This window comes from Malus sylvestris, chromosome 2, assembly GCF_916048215.2.
Source record: "Malus sylvestris chromosome 2, drMalSylv7.2, whole genome shotgun sequence".
Classification (NCBI taxonomy): Eukaryota; Viridiplantae; Streptophyta; class Magnoliopsida; order Rosales; family Rosaceae; genus Malus; species Malus sylvestris.
The window spans coordinates 20,422,320-20,448,447 of record NC_062261.1 but is presented as its reverse complement, the minus strand read 5'-3'; the positions used below and the strand labels follow the sequence as shown (position 1 = coordinate 20,448,447).

Below are 26,128 nucleotides of genomic sequence, written 5' to 3'. Positions count from 1 at the left end.
AAAACCTGACATCTATGAAATTAGAGGGTAAATTTGAACTATATATGAGAAATTTTCGTCAACTTCCATCTATTGTTTTGCTAAAACATTTTCTCCAGGTGAGGGCCATGTGATAGGATTTAACAGAATAGTAGACAGAATTTGACGAAAGTTTCAGATTGCTACAAAAGTCAAAATTAATCATGTGGTTATTAGTAAAAATGTTATCTTCATGTAGTATGCGCAAATAGATAAAAAGTCAGGTGATAAATGTGAAAATTTCTCACACATAAACAGTAAAAGCCAACATATAATAAATAGAATATATAAATTCATAACATCACACACGAAATTTATAAAGATACTTAAATAGGTTCGAATTTATATGGACAAGATATATTAGTGCCTTTTCATAGTTGTTTTTTAGGAGAGTATATGGTCTTGTTTAGTCTATGTTAAATATGGTGTAATGCAGTACTTGATAATTTGTATTGGTGCAACACACTTCATATCTTCCTTCATTTGGGTGAGATCAATGCATGCTACTTGTAAAAAATTGTAAAAGGTTTGCAATTTAACTACTTGTAGACTATTATAATTGTTGTATATACCAACTAATGTATTAGCATAGAACAAAGCCATTTATGGGACGAAATAACTATCATTGCACATTTTTATAGCATTTCATATTTCTACTATCTGTTCACTGACATCATTATAAAACGCTATACAAGCAAAATAATGGCACTTTAAAAATGTTGTCCTTTCCATCTATATAATAGCATTCATGTACGCTATAATACATAAGTTTTTGATAGTGTTTCAAAAATGCTGGGGAAGAACCTGAGCTAGTATACTCACTTGTCATAGCGTTTTCTATAACGCTAGCTAGCTGTTATAGAGTTTTTGGCCGTGTAGTGTGGTTCAAAAAGAAAAGGTTGAAGTACACCGATATTTGATAAAAAGTTTCTTAATCGTTTTGAGTTCAGTTTTGGTTGCCTTCTTGTAGCTTTTCCTCTCTTCAAATCAATAAAATATTTGGTTTATGACAATTTTTTCAAGAAGTTAAAGTTCTACTGTAAAATCAGTAAGAAACAAGGGAAGCAACGAAACTTCATATAAGTACTTCAAGATTCCTGAATTGCTTGATGTGAAATTTACTCTCAACATAATTAACTAACTTGTGTTGTGGCATCATGAAATCTTAAGATCTATATTGCATGTTGTGAAGTCCAGTAACTCAGATCCTTATATATATATATATATATATATATATATATATATATATATAAGCGACGAAATACTTCAGAGAGTTGAAAATAAGCGTAGATCCAGAGATTCCTGAATAGGTTAACCTTTCGAATTGCTGCTTAATCCATGGGCAGGCAAGAGACAATCTGGCAAACTAAAACATCTTAGTAGCTAGAGGAAAAGAAAGCAAAAACGATTTCTGTAGTAGCAGCGAGCAAAATGGGAGCAGCCTAAATCGTGAACACGGGGTTGTGGGAGAGCAATACAAGCGTCATGCTGCTAGGCGAAACGGTGGAGTGCCGCAGCCTAGATGGCAAAAGTCTAGTAGCCGAAAGCATCAAGAGCTTGCGCTCTGACCCAAGTACATATATATATGCCCTTTATGTAAAGGGATCCCCATTTTTTGAAAAAAATGGGGATTAGGTGTGGGGCTCATTCCACATCGAACTTCAACGATCCGAATTGTCTATTTTGTAAGTCTCGATTCATAGATCATCCTTGCAAAAATTCAATTCAATCCAAAATCATTTGCCTATTTAATTCTTAAGATAAAATTTCATTGTTTCTTATATAACAAATTATTCGTTAATTTTTTAAACCCAATTAGATGTCTTAAACATTTCCGATTTGACTAATATTTTGCAAGGATGATCTATGAGGTGCAACTTAAAAAATAGATGGTTCGGATCGTTAAAGTTAGATGTGGTGTGGACCTCACAACTAATCCTCATTTTTATAAAAAAAATGTGAATCCCTTCCTTTAAAAAATTCCAATATATATATATATATACACACACACACACGTATGTAGGTATATAGATATCCTGTGGTGCTAATCTCTAGTTATGTCCAAAACTAGTTTATTGTAGACTTTCATTTGATTATTTTTCAATATAAATCTTCAACGCTTCTCTTAAACCTAAAATTCTCGAAATGGACGTCTTTTGACAAGAAAGCACAAGATCACTACCAAAAAGATATGTGGAGGTGTGGGGTGATACATTTTCTAAATAATTGATAACTCGGTTAGTTTCATTCAAGTTATTAATCAAATTATGTGCGTTCTAGAAGAGTTCTTGATCTTTAGGTGAATATATTGTTGATCAATAGTGAAGTGAGTACAAAATTTTACTATATGGCCATGTTCGGGGTGGTAGATATTCAAATTTTAAGGGAGTGAAGTAAATAATACATGGGATATAAGAGAAATTTATAAATAAATCATTTTAAGTAGAGATTTACAAATCCTCTTCACATCTCTGTAATGCATTTCTAATTCATTTTTTGACATTACTTTGTTTTGACTTATAAATTGTCACATCCCGGCCCGGTCCCCCACCACATTCCGGACTCTACTCCGCCCTAACACGATATTGTCCGATTTGGATCCCGACCATGCCCTCACAATTTTGTTTCTGGGAACTTACATAAGAACTTCCCAGTGGGTCACCCATTATGGGATTGCTCTCAAGTGAACTCGCTTAACTTCGAAGTTCCGATGGAACCCAAAGCCTTCCCAAAATGTCTCATACTAGGTAGAGATGAGAATATACATATAAGGCTTACATGATCCACTCCCCTGAGCGATGTGGGATGTTACATAAATTCCTCACTCAAACTTAACTTATAAGTCGAGGAAAGTTGCAGTTTCACCATAAAATCAATTTGTAATATAGGGAGTAACCTAATTACTTATAAGCATACACAGGGTTCCTTCTTTATAAGTACATGCAAGGTCATTTCTTTTCCTGATGTGGGATTGATTCTGAACACACCACCTAACGTTGTGACATATTTTTACGTCCAGCACATGAACAACACAAATCGGGTGTCATGCAGTACGTGTGGTCGTTGGGTTTCACACACGGGACAACTTGTTCTGATACCATGAAGAAAGTTGTGGTTTCATCAAAAAAACCAATTAGCAATAGAGAGAGCAACTCAATTACTTATAAGCACATGTAAGGTTCTTCTTCCCCCAATGTGAAATTAATTCTCAACATATAAGTTCTTCCACTTCTACTCTCAAAATTAACCACAAGCTAGCTTAATCCTTCTAGCAAAATTGTAACTAACTAATAAAAATTTCACTAACTAGCTAGGGTTTACGAATGATAACCAACTCGTGAACTAGACAAACGCATATCCACTATTCTAAAAATCCCCGCCTAGGCACTAGGTGGCTGGCCATCGCCTCGATTAATGCTTAGGCGTTTGAAAATTAAGAAAGGGCGCCTAAACCCGCGTAGGTTGCGACTCACTTAGACAGAAAATAGATAATTTTCATTTTACATTTTGTTTTTTTTGTTTTTTCAATAACTTGTAAGACACTTGTTGAATACTTAAATGAGCACACCTTATATGCTTGTCCCCCATGTTTTCATTATGTTCCAATCCTTCATAACATATATGTCACTCTATTTTGTAGTTTATGATAAAATTATATATATTTTAAGTATAAACAGACACTTATTTACACGAAATATAATAGATTTACTTAAATCCGCCTAGTCCACCTAACCTAGACCCCGCCTAGCCGCCTAAGCGCTAAACCCTAGCTCGTCACTCAACTAGTGCCTAACGTCTTTTAGAACCTTGTGCATATAGATATATCCATATCCCCATATCCACCTTGTTGTGACTTTGTCTGGGAATCCTTGGACGCTAATACACCAACAAATTTTTATCGCAATAATAACACAATCACACAAAAGGCATTAAAGCTTTTGCATTTCCGATTTGACCACTCACTCCATATGTTTCTCTCTCATATATATGGACACAGGGATACGTAGTTGTCAGTGACATGATCACAGGAACACAGAACTTCCTTTTTTATTTTTTCTAAACATCTTATTTTGATTAGTGCATTTATCCTTTTCTTCTCATCAATTAACTAATTAATTAAAATATGTACTTGTTGTTTTGGGCATTGCTGAAAAAAGATGGCTGTCATTTCTCTTACACGTTTGAAATTTATCAAAATCCACCTTCATGCACCCAATTGGGGTTTTGATATTCTCAGTCCCCCCATATCGAAATTTACACTTAAAAGGTAAAATCTTTGGCCACACAGTTACAAATCACCTCGAGGCCTCTTACCTCCAATCTCTCATATATCTCTGTCTGCATGTCCTCAAGGTTATGTACATAGTCCTAGGGTTAATTAAGACCGTGTTTGGTAACCACGTGCAACCGAGAAAAATTACTTTTGGCCACCAGAAATAGCATCAAAGTAGTTTGCTGATCTCAAAAACTCAGATTGGCTAGGTCTTCAAAACATTCAAGCATTATTTACTTTTTATTTTTAGTGCAATATGCAGAATTAATTTACAGTAGAACCTAGTGATTCCCCCAAATTTAGCCAAAGCATTTTAGTCTAGGAGACATTAGCTTAGGGACCTATAGAAGATGAAAGTAGAACGCATTTTCTTTCCTTTTGAATATTAATTTTGCCATTGAATTATGAATGTACCCAATTACATAGTTTGGACAATTGCTGACTTTTAATTTTAGTAGTGGATTGAAAGGAAATCCATAGGCTTGTATGTTTTTTGTTTAACTATGAAAATATTCTCAAAGATATAAATAATAAACATTGGTTTCATTATAAACCTAAATTAATTCTTAGTTAAATGTTATTTCTCATCAGTGGTGGACTCGGATTCCAGACACGGGGGTTTTTCACAAAATATAAAGCTTTATTGTTTAACTTTAATATACCAAAAGCATCATATAGATTTTCTTTTACAAACCCTAAGTATACCTAACTCATAGTTGGAGGGAAACTATAAGTCATAGTTTAAAGAGGTAAAGAATGTAAAGAGAAAGAAGTAAATAATGGTGGACTAGACGTTCAAACCAACAAATAAAAGAAGAAATAAACGAAAACAAAGATAGTTTGATGGTTTAATTACTAAATCCGATTCTCCTCAACCTATTGACAAAAGGTAAATGGTTTATTATTAATTGCACCGAGGTCCTTTTAAGTCTAACTTCACTCAGAGTAATGAACCTCAATGATTAAGTTAGCTAGGAACAATATCAGTTCACGAAACTTAATAATGAACACTAACAGATTGAGCTTATGATGCAACAAATAGTTCGAGTTCTTTTCCTCTCCCTTATTTTCATTTTTTTAGTTCAGAAGATAGAAATTCCAACTTGAAATAATTTCAATCAAAATGAAGAAATATATTATCGCTTTCCATTATTTCATGTTATCACAATCTTGAGGTCTATTTAAAACAATCCATTCATTCTTTTATAAGAAATCATCTTCATTTTTTTCTCTGTAAAAAAAAATGCACTGCGAAATGGCTATAGGTAGCTCCTTAAATTTACAATCCTGAAGAATTCAACTCTCTTCTCTCTCTCTCTTCCCCTCCCCCCCCTGCCGCGGGGTGAGTGGTGTAGAAATCCAATAAAGATGATATTTATACAGCTCAATTAGCAGAGAGGGGTAGATGCAGGAGGAGCAGCAGCAGCAGGTATAGGCTTTGCACAGTTTCATTGTCAAAAAAAAAAAAAAAAAAAAAAAAACCAAATCCGTACCATCATGAGTTAACAATAAAGCCATAGATCCACTGTTTTCAATACTACAATTCTACTGTGGCCTCTAGGCTTGTTGCGAAAGACATGGAAGTAAGATCCTTTTCTTGTTTGCTTATGCACAGCTCTCTGCTACGTGTACTATCTCCCCCCCTTAAAATGGTATCAAGGTCTACCCTCTTGTTGGGTTCATTTCCAGGTTACAGAGCTAGCCCCACTACTTTTTACCACATGCATATCAAAACAAAAAATATATCAACAAATTAAATAATTAACTAAGTATTAATCTTTCTTTCTCGGGGACAAGAAACGAATTGTACTTTTTTCATGTAAATTTCCTGGTTTTAACGTGAGAAGTGAAGCCCAAACCACATCTAATTAGTTTGGGTGGTAATTTCACACATATTTTTTAGCTTCTCACACACCTTTTATTTTAGTCTACTCTTGTTTTAAGTTCCTCAAAATAAAAAATCATTCTCTTTCCCCTCAATACCTTGAATTTAGTGGTTTTCCATTTCAATCCAATCATCTATATACCAGAGGAGACCTTAGATGTACTGTCTTAAAAACTATGTTAAGTTAGCTGTGTAATGTTAGACGTTGAATTTTATTGGGAAATATACATATGAATCATTGGTTCAACATAGTTCCACGTTTACCGGTGTAACGTTGATAAATACAATTAGGATGCCATCTTTAATGCACCAAAACGTTTGAATTCAAAATCTTATGTTTGGGCAAGTGGCCCCTTACCACAGTGATAGAAAGGTGTTGAGCCATTGCATAACGGCGTGGGTTCAAACCTCGTTGATGGCTAATCTAACATCTAATCTAACAAAATCTATCGTTTGACAACAAAAAAAAAATCTTATATTTGGCGTCAAACATAACTTTTATGTGAAGTTTGTTGTGAAATCGACGATATGTGTGCAATGGAATATAAAGTAAATAAAACATAATATTTACGAGGTTCGACAAGTGCATCTACGTCCTCGGGGCAGTAGCAATGGTCTCTCTCATTATCAAACTAAAATTACAAAGGCAATCGAAACAATAGATTGGGTACGTATCTTCTTTTGTGTAATATTTGTGAGCTAATAGGCCTTTATATATGAAACCATATAGTTCTATGCTAAGACCAAGGATTGTGAAAGTAGCACATGCTAAATGAGATTGACAGCACACCTTCAACATTTATTGGCTGACAAGAAGCCGTGGGACGATACCTATTTCTTTAGGTGGGTCATCTAGTTTTATGACACTCTCCCTTGGATGACTACGAGTCTTTGATTGATTGTTTTATTAAATTTCTTCAAAAATAGCTCATGAGATGAATGGATAAAGGAAACAAAAATACTTTTTTGGCCAATGTAGCATACTCTTAGATACTCCCCCTGATGATAATAAGCTTGGATTAACTAACCCCTTGATGATAATAAGCTTGGATTAACTAACTTGTCATCAAGTCGATGCACGTCGGTGCAATTCTTGAATTTCTGAAGTGAAAAGTTTGGCAGGTAGTTGGTGAGGTTGTGTACCATATTAGTTTTGGACGCATTTCTCCGTCTTCCATTAATTCTTTATGTGGGCAATTTTTATACATGCTAGAGGGATATTCAGATTTTGCTTGCCTGATAAGACCATGACTATTAGCAAGTTTATTGGAATAGAACAAGAACATGTCTATAATTTCTCAAAAATATCAATAGGTAAGCTTCATTTCATTCCAATACCAATATGTTGGTATTGTGCCTCACATGAAATAAGGATGAATGATAAATACAGTAAGATACATATTTCACTACGATATGGTACTTTTGGACCAAGTATCAATTCATCATATCCCTTGTGAGTGATGAGGATGAATAATTTTTCTTAGTGAATGAATATTAGTTAATTATTTGAGCGTTCAACTTATGATCTTCAATCCATATGGTTCTTTAATACCATAAAGCCTTTTGATGGATAAGAATCATGTTGACATATTGCTCGATCTACAACTTGAGACAATATTTGTCTTTCAACACTTTATAATATTTCTAGACTATTCAGGAGCTCCAATCTAATATCAACTCCGGCAAGAGATTTAGTATGTTGCTACAATATCATAATGAAAGTACTGACTAAGGCAATTTATATCATCCATTAGTATTGAGTACATAATTCGTGATTTACCCTTTCAGGGATTTTCTACACTTCACGACACATTCTCCCTTGGAATTTATACAGAGCAATTTGCTTATATGCACACTTAAGGGATTTACTTATGACGATATGCTTCGGGCATTTCATAAGCCTTCATATAATATATATAATTCTCCAGTGAAATGAACAAGTTTCATAATGGGAAATCATGTTTACAAGAGTGTGTTACAATTTCAAATTTTAACTAGGAATCTTGTGTCATACCATGTGAGTGCATTTCACTATATTACAAATGCCCATATGTAACCTTCTGGGTTCAACATCATTTGGTGATTTGCACTATAGGTCCGTTTTTCCACGTTCTTACTAAATTGTAATGGAATTACTTCTCTCCATTTTGGCTAATATTTTTTCTTTTTGTCGACAAACAAAAGAACATGGCTCAATATCAACACAACTAATTGATGAATCTAGTAGCTATTGTAAAACCAAAATTAACATTGGTTATCATCAATTCGTGATCTCATAATTCTCATGTGTATGCGTATACATAGTTTTTAAGCACTCCATTGTTTTGGATATCCTTGCCTCTTCTAGGGATATACATTGTCTCTTCTAGGACAATCATCTCTTATTAGATGAATTATCTGGAGACTTCGAATCATAACCTTCTCTAGAGTGTTACAGAGCTTGGATTTTTAATCTCTACTTCTAGGGAGTTGACTCATTGGAACGTTTACGTCCATCATGCTTCAAGCATCATACATAGTTAAATTGCCATGTCCACTGATTGTACTTTTGGGACTTGAATCCATGCGGCGATTGTCATGCTACGGGCATGCAACAATTTAGTAGTGTCAAGTCCATGGATTGTCTTATTAAGACTTCAATTCATGTGGCATCTCTGTAACTTGTTAATGCATTTGGTAGCTTATTAGTAATCACCAAGATTTTTATTAACTTTTGTACATCATTGAAATGATATAAAATGATGAGACAGAATAATAGTTGAAGTCTTTCTTGCCCTTTGGTCCTCATAGACTCAAGTATAGTTTGCTAAGGCTGTTAGTATGATTCCTATCACTGAACTTTGGTCTTACATTCACTTAGTTAGCCACTCATTTTCTCCCTTTGAACTTTTATGGGTTTATCATTGATCATTTTGCTCCATCTTCATGCACAGCAGAAGTGGTATGCAACTTTTTGCCTATGAATGATCCTTCAAAACCTCACTTATGGGTCACTCATTCATGCTTAGCATCTTTAGTGTAAAGAGTCAACATCGTATAAACTGTTTTGAGGTGTTGGTTACTTGAATTCCCACGCCAACAACAGTTGAAGATGATTACTCAAGAGCAATGTAAGGTAAGCAATCAGGTGAGATTCCAGGCAATCAGTTTCAGGCTAAAAGTTTGATTTCAGGTTCCGACTGATTGCCTTATTTCCCCTTGTCTTACAAGCAAGAGCAAGGGCAAACGAAATGACATGGCATGATATGTGATACATTTGCTTTCATCCCTAATAATATGAGATACTTTTGCTCTTGAAGAAAAACAATAAAAGAATTTGATAGTGATGTAAAACTTCTCAATCAAAAATATTTTCTTGTTGAGGAAATGAGTTTGGCATTTTGAATAACTTGGTTAAAGAGGTATTCTCAAAGAGAAAGAAAGCTCAGTATTTTGAAAGGTTTGGTTGAAAATGCATTCTCAGTAGGGAAGAGGAGTTAGGCTTTGCCTTGCTATAGAGGATGGAGGTCAACATCAATATGTTTTTCCAATAACAAATGGCGGTGCTGTTGGACCATGTCATCTACTAATGTTGGCAATTTAGTTGAACAGTAAAATTCATACATTTAAATGTTATGAGAGATATTTTGGCAGAGTTGTCTTTGATATCCGGAAAGTTAAGATTGCATTTGAGAAATGCAAACGAACTTTATTAAGGAAAATCCGAGCTTTTGAAATTCAAAGAGAGGTGTCATTCTTTCAATTTTTTAACAAGTGGCCCTGTTGCCTCTCCTTTTATAGAGGCATCAATTATATCCAAAATGCAGGCTCGAAAAGTTGCCCGAATGTTGAAGTTACCTTTGTTGTATTTATGAGATTTCAATTTATTTAACTTCTTTTTCTTTCATCATTTTTGAAAAATGGCTTGCCCATATGACCGTTGTTTTGATTTAAATATTGCAAAAGATGAATAGGCACGCCTCCTTCAGGACAAATATATGGCGTCAATCCTTCTTATCCTCTTATGGTCCTCCTTACAATTGAGACTTTGTGACGAAAAATGATATAACCACCACGGTAGTAGCTATGAACCTTCCCACTCCCAAAGATAAAAGATTAATTTCAAAACTATTTGATAAATTGACTGTTCAAGACTCTTTGGCTTTAAGTGTTAAGTGTGCGAGTTCTATATCCAACATGGATCAACGTATACTTGCTCAAACTTGTCAAGTTGAATCATTAATGGCTAAGTAGCAAATCTTCAATAAGATATTAGAGGACTCAAGCATGAGAGTAGAGAGTTGCACACACTTGCAAACAGGGCCGATCCCGAGTTTTTTTAGGTCCTAGGCGACACCAAAAAATATGGCCTATCATAACTTCACATAAGATAACTATTTGTCTTAGTATTTGTATGTAGTCAAACGAATACTAAAGAAAGTAGACTTTTTTCACATTATGGACCTTTCTAACAAATGACAGGATAATCTACATTAAATTCTTCAAAACTACGGTGAGGAAGTTCGAACACGAGACCTTGCGTGCAAAGGTGAACACTCATAACTAATTAATTTACAAGCCACTTGCACATTATGAGACCTCTGAATTTTTCATATTTAAAATCTCTAATATTTTTTTTAGCCACTCAGTACTATGGTTTGGTGGTATTCATCTTCACTTGGAAATGATAGGTCTTAGGTTCGAATCTTGTGAATGACAATTTTGATATCAAATTAGGTTGCCCATTATGTGGCTTAACTGAACTCCCCCTCCCCCTAGTGTAAAAATATCGATGTACTAAAAAAATCTCTAATTTTTATACGTCAATAAATGAAAAGGAAAAATTGCTACTACCAAAGATCACATATGGTAATTCAACTATGTTTTCTTTTTCGAGCAACTATGTTTTCTTTTTCAAGCTATCAGAAAGGTTGCGTTTCATTCAAAATATATATTTTTGGACTGTCAATAACAAAATTTTATTCAATAAAAAAGAATGGGAATTGTTATTGGCACTCCAAAATTCTCATTTCCACTCCAAACTTTCTATATTTAAAAAGAAAAATGCAATTGTGAGGAGTGTAAAATGAGATTTGTGGAGTGCCAATAACAAGTCCCATAAAGAATAACAACACTTTATTACTTAAACATGAAAAATTACCAATAGATTAAAAAACAAACCCTAATTTATATTTAGACAAACTTGAACCTGACTTTGCAAATAAACATTAACTAATAACAAAAAACCACTACTGGAAATGCCACATTTAATAACCCAATTATTGTTTCTTTGTTGTTTAAAGTAGACATGAAAAAAAAAAGGAAAATTACCCCCTTTATGGCGAGAGAAAGAATTGAACTTGGGATGGAAAGGGAAAAAAAATCATTCAATACCACTCTGGCATCTCAAATATACTGGAACAAAACAAAACCTATATATATACAAACCAACATAGTTTATTTTAGTGCTCCTCATTTTTTTTGGGCCTCGAGCAGTCGCCCTAGTTGCACTGGGCCAGGGCCGGCCTGCTTGCAAATAATTACTCGATGAACATAAAAAGAAAGCTCGATCAACTGCAGGAATCCGAAAGTCAATTTCAAGTGACCATCAGAGATTCGTGGCTATATTTCGAAGGTACTCAGTGCCTCCCTTTTCAAGAGTTTTGTCAAGTGCTGAGGTTTCACATGATCAATGTTTATAAAAGGTCTTTTCTTTTTTCCTTTTATTGTTGTAGTTGTAACTCATGTGTATGCATGGTATGTATAGAAAAGTTCTCTCACTTCTAGTTTTATGCATGCCTGAAACTTCTAGTTTAGCTTGTTAGACATAGGAAACTATGTAAACTTCTGGTTCCATTATTATGAATTAGTGATCCTTTAAACAAAGATATTTCTTAATATCATGTTTCTACATGAATTCTCGGGCATCATGAATCCATGAAAGTATTTCTTGCATGCCTAAGATGTCGATGGCAACAAAATTGAGTTTTGCTAAGTCAATCATTTTTTTATTCCCAAATGGGAAGAAAATGAGGTACGACATAACTTGCGATAATTAATTAATTCCATATACACACATGTCCACACAAGGTGTTAGAACTTCAAGTTTTTTATATTTTGAACTTCAGGTTTATTAGGGGGTTTGTGTTGAAAGCTTTGATGGGCTTGTGTTGTAAAGAGACGAGCCAAAACCTTCATGTCCCCCATTTTTGAGTTAAAGAGAACTAGGCACAAAGCATCCCGAAGGAAAAACAAGTTCTAAGGAATTCTTTGTTCTTCTTCCAGCAGCTCTTGGATGCTTGGTCTGATGTTATATTAAGTGCTTCCAATGCTGATGAAATGCTTCCCTCAGTGCTGATAGAGTGTTTCCCTGGGCGTTGATGGAGTGTTTCCCTGGGCGTTGATGGAGTGTTTTCCTCGACACTGATGGAGTGTTTTTCCGGGCACTAACAAAGCGTTTCCCTAGGCACTGATTGAGTTTCTGAGTGCACTAACGAGTGCTTCATGTGCTGATCCTGGCGGCTTTGAGGAGTTTTTTTTTTTTTTTTTGAGTAAACGATATTATATACACTAAGGGGGAGGGGGTGGGCTTAGCCTCACAATAGGCTTGCAATATTGTAGTTCAAATTTTCCTTTGGTGAGAATCGAACATAAGATCTCTCATTTACATGTGAAGAGGAATATCAATAGACTGTAGTACAAGATGGCTGAGGAGTATTTGTTAAACTAACAAATACTGAGAACAACTAAGTAATCACAATAAATTATGACTTGCACGAATGATGCATGGTGTGGAAGTTAAAAGCCCACTAGTTTGGCAGGAGAGAGAGGTGGTTCTTGGCTGTATGGTATCAAAATAGCTAATCTAGGGTTTCTTATAGTTTTGGTGGTTTTGCAGGAGTTAAGGAAGATTATTGGAAGGCTTAGGACGAAATGAAGGCTTATCTCTAAAGAACTAAGGTTCCCTGCACTTAGAGGAAGCTTGCTCTACGTGGTACATTCTTGCCCATGTCTTTCTTCTTTCCTCGCATGGTTCTCCCTCATCCTTTTGTAAGTGAAAGGTTCTTCTCTAGGCACCTTTTATGGCTTGGTCTTCCCCTTCATTTCTCCCTAGCGCTCATACTATTTCCTTTTTGGTGTAAGTTAAATGTATTGTTAAAACCTGCATTCTGTTTCTTCCTGAGGCGCAGCTTTTTTGGGCCAGCTTTTCGTAGGCATTACTTCAGGTAAGGCGCCTCATGGCTTTCGTGCATTGGTTGTCTATGCAAGCTAAGAAGGGAAATTCAACATTAAATGCCTAACTAAGAGGGTTGGTTTCTAGGGAAATAGGCAAACTAGGCTAGTTCTCTCTCAAACTTACCCACGTGGAATACAAAGGATATGGGCTTGGACTTTTGGACTCCCAAGCAACCCAAAGTTTTCCACAATCTTGACTCCACGTAGGCCTAATGAACTTCTGTAACCATCCACACCACGATTCACTTAACAAGCCTCGGGCATGTGACTTGGGCTTATCTTAGCATGAACAGTGATTAGCTTGATAAATAGGCATGGCGTGATCCAGTCTAATTATCGTAGCATGGCATGTATTTAGGCTTGAATAGAGGCTTGCATGACAATTGCGCTTCGAGACTTGGTTGGGCTTGTTTGTGACATTTTTTAGCCTCAACAAGGTCAAAACATTATACATATGTACTCAAGATTTATTCTCGATATCGACAATATTGTTAAAACCTTTAGGTTCATATTTTTGGAATTTATGTCATACTTGGTCTGTACATGGATTAAGGAACTTATGGTCTTTATTTACATGAATCAAAGAACTTTCGTCCTCGTTTACTAGTATATATGGCTAAGACGCTTATGGTCGTCATTTCAATTAAATTGAGGAGCTACTACTCTCTCAATTGATTCAGAAAAAGTTCAAGTTTTAAGTTTGATTAGGGAACTTCGGGTCCAATTTTTATATCATGAGGATCGAGGAACTTCAGGCTCTAATTTGATCAAGAAACTTTGGGTCCTAGTATATACACATCATAACAAAATGTAGTACAATAGGTAAATTAAAGCAAAGGGCAGTAATTTCAGGCACTATAAATAAATTGCTTTAAATAAGAATGATTGTGCTTTAATTCAGCATCATTCCCATAAATATCAAAACTTAAAGATAATGACTGTTATTATGAAAAGGGGGATAATGCCACACCATTCATATATATATATATATGTGTGTGTGTGTGATAAGAATGATTGTGACAAGGGCTTTAATTCAGCATCATTTCCATAAATATCAAAACTTAAAAATAATGACTGTTATTATGAAAAGGGGGATAATGCCACACCATTCATATATATATGTGTGTGTGTGTGTGATAAGAATGATTGTGACAATGGCTTTAATTTAGCACCATTCCCATAAATATCAAAACTTAAAGATGATGACTGTTATTATGAAAAGGGGGATAATGCCACACCATTCATATATATATATATGTGTGTGTGTGTTTATGAAAAGGGGGATAATGCCACACCATTTATATATATATATGTGTGTGTGTGTGTTAATATAGGAATGGCGATGAATTTGCACCATTCATATTATAATATAGGATGGACGATTATACCACATCAATCATATTAATAATAAAATTAATGAAAGTAAGCAGCGCGCGATATGAAATACACATAGAGCCTCACTGCGTTGTACCGATTACCAATTGTTATATTTTATTTAGATTCTGTTCTTTATGTGGTGCGATCATGTCTTACCACTTTGAATATCAATTTTTTTGTATTCTTACATATGGATGCAACCAAAAGCTGCGTAACTCCAAAACTCCAGCCTTTTTTCTAGGGATGGAAAAAATTCCCGAAAATCTCAAACCGAACAGAAAAAATTCCGATCTCAAACTAAAAATTTCCCAAACCAATATTTCCGAAATTTTCGAGATGCTATCCCGAACCAATCCCAAAATTTCGGTACAGGATTCGGGGTTGGCTTCTCGATATTTAAGGAATCCCATACCGAACCGAAAATATATAATATTAATTATATATATTATTCTTTTATAATTGATGCTAGTAGTTTCTAATTCATGCTCCGCAACCTGGAATGCCCTACACCTTGCATATTTTTCATATTCTGTTTGATATTCATTTGGATTTTATTATTGATGTTGCCATGGCTAATAATTTCAGAAGGCTTGATTCTTTTGTCTCTTAACAGATTGCAAAAAGGGTTTAATTAATTTGAATTTTGACTCTGATAAAAACAGTCAGGCATGCCAATTTTAGATTAAATGGTAGTGTGAATGAAATGACATTCATAGTTCATGAATGTATTCTTGAATTATATATTTGAAAAACAATTCATAATTTCATATTTCAATTTGGGATTTCCAATTTGTCCCGAAATCCCGAAAATATTTCGGGATTCCTGAAATTTGGGATTCCCGAAAATTTGGTTTGGGATTGGTCTTTAAATTCCCATCCCGAAAAATTTCAGTTTGAGATTCGGGATACTAGTTTCGGTATAGTATCCCATACCGAACCACCCCTACTTTTTTCTATGCAATACCATAGCCACATCTCCTCCCATTAACTGCCCCTTTTATTTTTGGCATATTTGTCGATTTACCCCCTGAACTTGTATGGAGCTGCCAATTCCCTCATGAACTTTAATTTTAGCCGATTACCCCCTTAAACTTTTATATTTAGGCAATTTCACACTTGAACTATAATTTTAGCTGATTACCCTCTTGAACTTTTATAAATAGCCAGTTTCCCCATATTTTAAAAAATTTCATCCAATTTTCCATCCATCTTGATTACAAAAACAACACATGACAATTGTATGAGGGCAAAAATGATGAAAAATTGGACGGATGAAAAACTAAATGAAAGTTTTTTAAATCTAACATCGGGCAGGGGGAATTGGCTATTTATAAAAGTTCAAGGGGGTAATCGGCTAAAATTCAAGTTCAAGGGGGAAATTGGTTAATTAAAAAAGTTCAAGAGGCGAATCGACTAAAATTAAAGTTCATGGAGGAAATTAGTAGTTGCCTACAAGTTCAGGGAGCAAATCAACAAATACCTCTTTATTTTTAGACTGGACTAAAGGTCTAGGTTTAAGCATGGAGATAGGCTTTAAGCCCTTTGGTCAATTCTACAAAGGAAATCCCAAAACTAGGGTCGCTACCTGGGATATGCGTGTTTGCAAGCGGAGTAAGGCCCAAAGTTATGGGTCGTTGTCGATCTTTTTTACCAGAAAAAATGGTGATAATGCTTCAGGTGCTAGATGTCGTCGGCAAGTCACAGAAGTGAGGACGAAGAAAACATTGCCATCCACCAAATGACTACAACACAATCAAAAGACGACGGCCATGTGCGCAAGGCTGAGCAGCTCAAAGTTTAAAGCTAGCGTCACTGTGAGTCCTTGAGACATGTTGAGAACAACGCGATCTGGGTATCCAAATCCAATGAGATTCTTTTGGATCTCTGGAAACCAGTTACCAGATACGAGTTTTCTCATCTTGTAACGACTACAGGTTGTTGGAAATCTCAATTCTCACTAGAATTCGATGAGGCACTTCTAACACAATGGGAAACAAAAAATAAATGGAAAAGAAAAGAGAACGATACCTGAGAACGACGTCGTTTTGAACCATTGTCTCAGGTCTAGATTATGTGTAGCGCTTTATGCACTGGTGGATGGTTTGGGTCTGGTCATGCTAAATTGTGCAGTGTAGTGTTTTCCACTTATACGAGAGCTTTTTGTGATAATAACGTGCTGTGAAATCGACAATTTATGTGCAATGAAATATAAAGTAATAAAACACAATAGTTACGAGGTTCGACAAGTGTGCCTAAGTCCTTAGGGCAGTAACAGTAGTGACTCTCATTATCAACCTGAAATTAGAAAGGCAATGAAAATAATAGATTGGGTATCTTCTTCCCTGTAATATTTGTGAGCTACTTGAACTTTATATAGGAAACCTTATAGTTCTATGATAAGACCAAGAATTGTGAAAGTAGCACATACTACACGAGACCGGCAACACACCTTCAATATTTATTGGCTAACATGAAGCAATGGGACGGTGCCTATTTCTTTAGGAGGGTCATCCATTTTTATAACAAAGTTATATATATATATATATATATATATATATATATATATATATATATATATGACTCCAAATGTGGTGGTTCAAGTAATAATATGTCTAATGCATATAGAGTCAAATTTAATTTTGAAGTCTTACGTATTAGAGAGGGATATAGCGAATATTAGAATTAAATATAGGGAATTATTACTATCAGTCTAAAAATTTCATTTGTCATTCCAAACTTTCTATAATTAGAAAGAAAACTACACTTGTAAGAAGGGTAGAACGAGATTTTTTAAATGCTAATAACAGTTTCCTAAATATAACTTCGACATCTTTTAAAGGTGGGGTCCCACTTTGAAGATAGCCTAGCTAATGCATAAACCGTTAAAACTAGATCAAATTTGAATTATGACTCCAATATTTTTTTCTTCAATGCAGAAACTCAAATGTCAATACTCAAATTTGTGTTTAACATTGGGGTGCACATTGGAGAAGAAAATAGACAATTTAATTCACTACCACTTTCACCGCATAAACTTTTAAAAGTATCCAATTATCTCCCCATTGTTAAATTACTCAATAGCATTCAAATTCTATCTATACTTTGTCACATGGACCACATGCGAGCCACTTTAAAGAGTAAAACGTCATTTAGACACTTAAACGAGTCGTTACTATACAAAATGTGATGGATCATGCCTGAACCACTTGGAAGGATAGTGAAATTTGTTTGCCGATATGGATTTTAGTGAGGGAGAAAAGTCAAGCAGTCCTCTGAATGGCTTACGGGTTGTCCACTTGACAAATATGGACAGAATAACATATCAAAAGTTTTAAAATCTGACGCTGAGGAGGAAATTTACTAGTCAATAAAATTTATTGATTAAAAAAAGCCGATAATGAAACCAATAGACTTACAAGTTCATACGATATATCCGTCAATATGTCGTACAAGTTTTGCATTGCGGATGACCTAACAGGTCGCATTATATATAAGAGTATAGTAACTATTTGAAATACATGTTGACAGTGTTTGCTGTGTTGAAATTGTTTCCCTAATGTTCAATTTGCCCTAAATTCGATTTGTTTGGTTATTCATTTATCACTTTTGCCACCACACTCCAACATTCTTGTAGGTTTTAAACACATGGTCTATCACCACTTAGTACCACGATTTAGTGATATCCTTCTTCACTTGTAAGTGAGAGGTTTTAGGTTCGATTATCGCTAAAAATAAATTTGAACCACATTATTGCTAGTTTGTTGGAAGGCTAAGCCCACCCCTATCGTTTGTTCCAAAAAAAAAAATTTAAATAAAAAAAAAATAAAATAAAACACATGGTCTGCCATTGTTCCTCATCTTGGTGTCTAAAATTCAAAACTTGACCATCCAAACATGTTTTTTGCATGTGGGGTTTGGAGAATTAATTTGGCTTTCAATTCATCCAACTTTGTTGTCCCTTTACATCTTTTATTGATTCATTAATTAATGTTTTCATCAATAAAATCCTCTCTTATTGACTCTCAACAAAACATGTCCCAAAACCACTCCAACATTTGGAATAAATTCTTGTGATTTTGCATGCTGTAACAGCTCCATCAAAATGTAGATTTGATTTGGCTTTTTTCCACAGCACTTTTGGACTGCTTCTGGACTAAGACCCCAGATGGACCATTCATCCAAGTAACCAATCAACCAAAAGTCATATCACTTCACATGATGCACCACCAAGTCCCATGATAAGACATAGAAAATGTGTCTTTAGGTATGACAGAAAAAAAAGCAAATAATGCCAGTGCGGTTGCAGGATTTAGTTCGATTTAGTTCAGATTTTGATATCTAATTGCAGACAATGATAACTTACTTATAACGGGTTCATGCCCATTCTTTCTAGTCCTCGCCTGACATGTCACGTATCACACGAGGGAGGGGACATGGCAGAAGAGAGGTATATAGAGAGAAGGGATATGAACCCGTTAAGTTTATCTCGAGCTCCATTTTTTGAACAGTTACTCTGTATAGAAGCATAAATATAATTCACTGGAATGGCACCACAGAAAAGGTACCACAAACTTCTGAAACATATAAATAATTTGTCCCAAGAAATTACAGAAGCAAAAATCCCTAGAGAGGTACCGTCGTTTATAACTTTCTGTATCGAAAAATCTCACTCGTATATTTATTTTGAAAGCCAGTAGATAATAAGAAACAAGGTACAAGCTGCAATGACTGCAGACAAAATAAGTGTGTCTCTTGATCGCCGCCTTCGAATTGAACCTGCGAAGAAAAAAGTGAACAGAAGATGGATATAAAGTCACATCAGAAGATAGAAATGAATAGCGTAAATTGTTTCAAAAAGTACCGAGTAGGCCACGGACTATAGGGAACTTGTCACTTAGATTTTTCACTTTCCCTTGAACATCTCCAAACAGAGCCCTTTGAGAGCCCAAGACTGCCCTTGTTGTTTGAGCTTGACTAATCACCTCATCTATCTGCAGAGACATGAACATATGTATCAAAGATGATTTTATTTTATTTTATAAAGATAAATAGGACTTTCCATGAGATGCGATTATGAGACAGAGGCTCAGGGCCAAAGGGGTAAAGGAAGACCTAGGAAGAATTGGACAAAGACTCTAAGAAAATAACTAGATTACTTGGATCTAACTGAAGACATGACACAAAACTGAGTGCAATGGCGTTGTTGGATTCATATAGCCGACCCCACTCAGTGGGATAACGCTTTGTTGTTGTTGTTGTAAACAGGATTTCCCACGACTGACTTTCAATTGAAGGCAGAAACTGAGTCCAATAATTACCATAGGAGAAAAAGTTAATTCCGAGTGCAACGAACCAATACGTAGAAATCAATGTATTAAAAGCGTGAGGCGTGGGCAAGGCGTCTGAGGGGAAGCCCGGCCTAGGCGCGAGGCGAAGCCTCATGGAACCTAAAATTTAAATATATATTATAATACTTTGTAAAAACAAATATAACTATAACTAAATCAAAGATAATATCATCTTCTTTATTACTAAGTCTAGTTGTACTTGGAAACTATGTCATATAGTGTCAAAATGTTATAATTATTTATTTTATTGTAAGCAATTACAGAGAACTTCAAGGAAAATATGGTCACAATTATAGGAAAATTTCAAGCAAAATAAAGGCTTAATGTTGCAATTATAAGTAATTTAAAAGGAAATAAAGGCTGAGTGGAGTATTTATAGGGTATTTAAAATGAAATAAATGGGGTGGAGTATTTATAAGGTATTTAAAATGAAATAAATGACGAAAATAAAGAGTTGAGTGGAGTATTTATAGGGTATTTAAAGACAAAAATTAAAAAACAAACTTAGCCTAAAAAACCCTAGCCGCTGTCTTCATCTCCATCTCCATCTCCTTCGCCAGTTTCTTGGTCTGCAACTCAAAAACAGCCTTGCAACTAAAAGAAATCCAGATTTCTGCAACCTAAAAATGAAAAAGGGACGCCCAGTTGACGCCCAGTTGACGCCTCAGGCACCTAGGTGCGCCCCGACAAGCCTAGGCGAGTATTTCACACACTCCCACAAAACAGAGGCGAAAATGGTGAAGCCCCGCCTCCAAGGGCGCCTAGGCTCGCCCTGAGGCGAGTTTTGTAAAACATTGGTAGAAATACAGAGTACTTCAAAAAAAGTGTCATGAGTGCTGCTTTGATGCAAAGGATGCATCATGCCAAAATTAGGAGAGCTTAAAGCACTACTTTTTGGATCTTGGTACAATCATCCACCATGTATGACCTTCTACCTTAGATTTAAGGGACCAACCATAGTTGGTAACTAGCTAGCAAATCACCATCCTAAAACAAAATTGGTTGGATGGGAAAGTTCATCTTTTCCTTCTTATTTTTCCGGGCCCAAACTATATGGTCTAATATGTAAGGTTTCATGCAGATTCCAAAATACTTCATTTAATGGCTAGGATCAAATATGTTCTTCCTCTTTCTAAATTTCAAAGAAACAGTGGGTGGTTCTCCAACCACGAATTGACTGTAGTAAATTTGCAGGATGGAGGGCAGCTAAAATATGAGGTTTCTGAAAATAAGATTACACAAAGGCAATTCACAACCTTCAATGTTATCCTATTCCTACTCCCGTAAATATTCCACATCAAATAAGCACGTACTGCTAAGAAAGAGAAACTATTTCACAATAGAAAACCACCCACCAGAAAGTGCAAAAAAATCTACCACCAATGTCAGAATCACCCGGCCAAGCACATCCTACTTGTAACTCCAATACCATCGACTTGGGGGATTATCTAACTCTAAGACAAGAAAATCGGCATAAGGAATGGATCACAAGCATTACGTAGCCAGATATTCGATCCAAGGAAAATTTGTGGGCACACTTTCAATCTGTAGTATCCTAACTGGTGAACAGTTTGTTATTCAACTTTGAGTTCCCCTCAACACTTCAACATTCACATTTGCTACTTTGCAGTAAATTACAGCCTGTTTGAAGGTGTAAAATCTGTATACTAAGGGTTCGTGGAATGGAAGAGAGGAACTCCAATTGTGTAGCCCGTAGACTCGATAAGCCTCAGTTAGACCCAACTTTAGAAAGAAAAGGGGGAAGTGTTCCATGGGAAATGCACAAAATGCATTTGTGCTGGTTCATAACCTAACATGTGATTATCCCCAAATAGCACTTAAACTTACATGTGACACACTTCCATGGATGGCAGCTCTTTCCCGTAGTATCTGCATTCTTGGTGACATAATCCCAGATGCCTGCAAGAAGAGAGGTAAAACAAACCTGATTTTAGAAAAAAAAAAAAAAAAAAAAAAGAGCATACAGAAATCAAGACAAAAAGACAAGAAAGGTATCAAAAAAAAAAAAAAAAAAGGGAAAAACAACATGCAAACTATAATAATTATCAGAGTTCTAACCATGCTCACCTTGTACTCGCTGATATCGTCCCTGACTGAAGTCAGAAGCTCCGCATGTTCCCTCAATGAATTTATGTTCCCCTTGATTCTTCTAAACTCCTAAAGAGACGATCACCATTTTCACAATGGAAAAGATTTCAATCAGATAGTAAAATGCTAATTACAGAAGTAAATATATCAATGTCAAACAAAACAAAGCTAAAAACAAGGGGTGATTCTAGCATTCTAAGTGACCACAAGATGATTCATGCATGTTCCAGAAAAAGTATCCATTTGAATGATGGGAAAATCAAGTTCCAATGTCTTACCAAAGCCAGATTATTAAATCCTCATCAAAAGTTAAAATTGATATATACAGAACCTAATTTAACTTCAGGTTAAGGTTACGATTCAACCAGAGCTCAATCTTCAAGAACAAAACCATTACCCTTTGAACCAGACCTCCATGAATATGACGATCATTTTTATCATGGCTTCTAGCTCTAACATTAATTTACTCCCTCACCCCAAAAACCGGGGGATAAATAGAAGAAAATTTTCACTCAAAGCTGCAAATGGGACAACCTCAACTCACAAAGTGCTTATCGAGTCAAAATGCAAGATTTGCTTTAGATGTCTATAATCAGGGCCTAATGAAGTTTGCGACTAGGTTTCACACCTTCAATAATATTAAGGATGAACCTAAGATACATGTGGCTGTGCCAAAAACACAAATTGAGAAAGGATTCTTTAAGAGGCACCTTGCTCCATTCAAAATGATTCAAGAGTTTCAAACTCCAGGTCAAGTCAGATTCAGGATTGAAACTCCAAAACGATAAATTATATCATTCCACCAGTACACAAGTATTACTATTCAATTATTTATTAATCAAATATGAAACTTGTGTATGGTTTGGGACCATTGATGACATGCAAGATCATTTTAGAATATGGTACTATTTGACACTAGTTTTTTCATGCAATTATATATTGTAACAATTGTAAAACGATCTAGCATATCCTAGCCACAACAATGCAAAGATTATTAATCTCCATGTACTATCATGCACCAAATATGAAGAACTATTTGAAGCTAGCTATAAGTTGCAGCAGAGGAGAAAACACAGAACAAGACACTAGAAATTTGAAAACCAAAAGTAGAAGGTCCAAGAAAGGTAAACCTGGGTAAACTCATGAAGTATGTCTCTGTGCCTTGCTAGCTTCTGAGTTACAGAAGTAGCTGGTGTAGCAGATGCAGCACATCGACTCATTGAATCATTTATATCCAAAAGTTTCTCAAGCAACGACTGGATCTCCATTTCCATGGACTTCCATGACCTGCTAACAGATGGTGACCCAGATTCCACATAACCTGATTTCAAAATGTATATTGTTATAAAGGCGGTTAATTCATTGATAATAAGTATGCTTTCAATAGTAAATAATCAAAATTAGGGCCATAATGTTTAGCAGAAGCTAAAAGTTAAAGCATTAGGAAAGAAAACTTTAATGGGTTAGCTATCCTGATTTTAACAGTCTCCTGCATCATGCAACAATTGCTTTCATGTCATGCGATAACCAGGAAACTCAATTCTCTCCTTTATTATTAGCTTATTTACTTCTTCACAAACACTTAAGAAGGGTCTAGTTAACAAAAAATGAAACTGAAAGCTCCATAAGAAGACAGCCTTTGATTTCTAAATTAACAAAATTCCTGAGATGCACACTGCAACCTACTTAAAATCTTAACAGTTCTTAGTATCAACCAACTAATACAATCCCTCTTATAGAAAAACTTATCTATTTGGTCGTCAAAAATCCCATTTGTAATGCGATGAACTTATCGTTAACAAACATACCAAAGAAAAAGCATTGAAAAAAACATTATAACACAACTTCATTCATAACAGAAAACAAAGTTTAAGAAAATGTTTATAACTCGAAGAAGGATCACGAAAGCTTCTATTAAAGAATGCAAATGCCGAAAGATGTGAAACTCAGTCGCCCTACACATACGTCCAATAATGATCACAACAATGGTTACCCTTTAAAATAGTTAAATATATAACAAAAGATCTCAGTTTGACTAGAAGGAAACTAAAATTCTCTCATTCATAAAAACTCAAGAAACCACTGCCATTCTCCATTACCAAACTTCACAATTACGAATTAACAATACCTATCAAACTAAACTTTTACTATTCAGATAAACAGAAAGTAAAAACATACATTATCTCCCTTTCCTCCAAATTTTAGCAACTAAGCCACCCCCATTATTCCTAACTAGCACAATAAACAAAGCTTCCTACAAACTGAATTTTCATAGCACTACAATTCGCCTGACTACCACAACCCACCAATCCAAATCCTTCCATAACCAAAATGCAATGCACAAATCACAGAAGTAACGAAACCCAAAACACATAATTAAGCAATTAACAACTTCCATTGAAAAACTAATCACATTAAGATCACAGTTGGAATAAATGAACCTCCTTGTGTGAACCTAGCACCAAGCTTAGCGTAAGAAGAGAGCTTCACATCAAGATCTCCCTCAATCTTCCTGGCCTCTCTCCTCAGCTCCTCCCAACCCGATTCCTGCAACTCCAGATTCGAATCCGTCATTTGGACCTCCCAATTTCGGATCCAGATTCGGCAACCCCTTTGGCCAATTCGTCTTCCGTGACTGTTTCGTGATCCAACTGTTGCTTTCTACTGATTCAGTTATTTACAGTTAAAAAACATCTTCAAGTTCTTCACAGTCTGCATTTTGCTTTCTCTTTTTCCTTCCCGCAGAGAGAGGGATGAAGGGTAGGGATGTTTATATTTTACTGTATATTTTACACTAGGAGGAGTGAAATGTTTGGTTAAGGTACAAGCATCGAATTTGTCGTCTACTAGATTCGAACTGAATCCGAGTCGTTTATGTAGTAGAGTTCTCTGAATTGGACCCACTTAATTGATGTGTGGGTTCCACATTCTATGATTAAGAACACGTGGAAAATTGTGAAAAGAACGTTTGTGGGACCAACATTGTTAGGCTGGAAATGGGCGAAGTTCAATAGACCACAAATTGAATGTTGTTTCACTTCGGTTTAAAACATGCTTGGGTTGGAGGAGTAGAATTCAAGGAGAGCTTGGGTTTGTACAAATTTAACTAATCCCAATCCATAAGGACAAGGGAGGTGTTTGCAAATAACCAGATGGACGGTTGGTATACCATGCCAACCGAATTACCGTACCATATCAAATTGTACCGAAATTTTGTACAAAATGGCAATGGTACGGTAATTGTCCGAATCATACATTTCCGGTAGGTAATGATATTCAAAATCATTATCAATGGTAACACCGTACCGAACCAGTATTAATAAGATAATATAATATTACATACTTATATATATTGTAATATTATTAACTAAAATTTGAACAAAAAATTAAATTTTGTTGTGACCTATTTTATCTGACAAAGAAAAGAGGGCCGGCGGCAAAGAGAGAAGAGATAGAGATGTGTTTGTACAATTGTGTAGAGGAATGTGTGTTGTTCCCCCTACATAGTGCCTTTATTTATAGTAATAAAAGGGAGAATAAATCCTTCATCACCAAGGAATACAAGTCCATATAGGAAATAATAATTAGAATCAAATCTAATCTATGATTTACACAATCACACTTAAACTAGGAAAGTTTACAACACTCCCCCTTGAGTTTGTAAATACTCAAGGTAGATTCAACATCATGTAGAAGTTGAGGAAGTCAACTTTTTGGAACTAATTATGGGAACATGTTATTCTCAATAAGGTAGGAACTTGTATAAGGAAGTAAGTCTCACAAAAAAAACCCTATGGCTGTGGTAAAAATCCATAGTCTAAGGAAAAATGTGTGAGTAATGCAAAGTCAAATGAAACGTTTATGGGATGTCATCAGGGATATGATCAGCCCATGGTGGGTGCC

The 26,128-nt window shown here is 35.3% G+C and overlaps 1 protein-coding gene and 1 long non-coding RNA gene across 3 annotated transcripts in view; both read right to left on the bottom strand.

The window, feature by feature from the left end:
• LOC126604656 (uncharacterized) overlaps positions 1-26,128 on the bottom strand; it is a 74,203-nt gene that overhangs the window by 28,469 nt on the left and 19,606 nt on the right. The window lies entirely within an intron of this gene.
• LOC126604548 (Golgi SNAP receptor complex member 1-2-like) lies at positions 19,285-25,035 on the bottom strand. 2 transcript variants are annotated; one of them, XM_050271837.1, is made up of 6 exons: positions 24,667-25,035; positions 23,356-23,546; positions 22,205-22,294; positions 21,965-22,036; positions 19,646-19,759; positions 19,285-19,544 (listed from the first exon to the last, which is right to left on the bottom strand). In XM_050271837.1, the coding sequence occupies exons 1-6, from the start codon at positions 24,797-24,799 to the stop codon at positions 19,410-19,412; spliced, it is 735 nt and encodes a 244-aa protein (XP_050127794.1). In that variant the 5' UTR covers positions 24,800-25,035; the 3' UTR covers positions 19,285-19,409. The 2 variants fall into 2 exon arrangements, with proteins under 2 accessions (XP_050127794.1, XP_050127804.1); XM_050271847.1 differs by having other exon boundaries at positions 19,630-19,759; positions 24,667-25,028.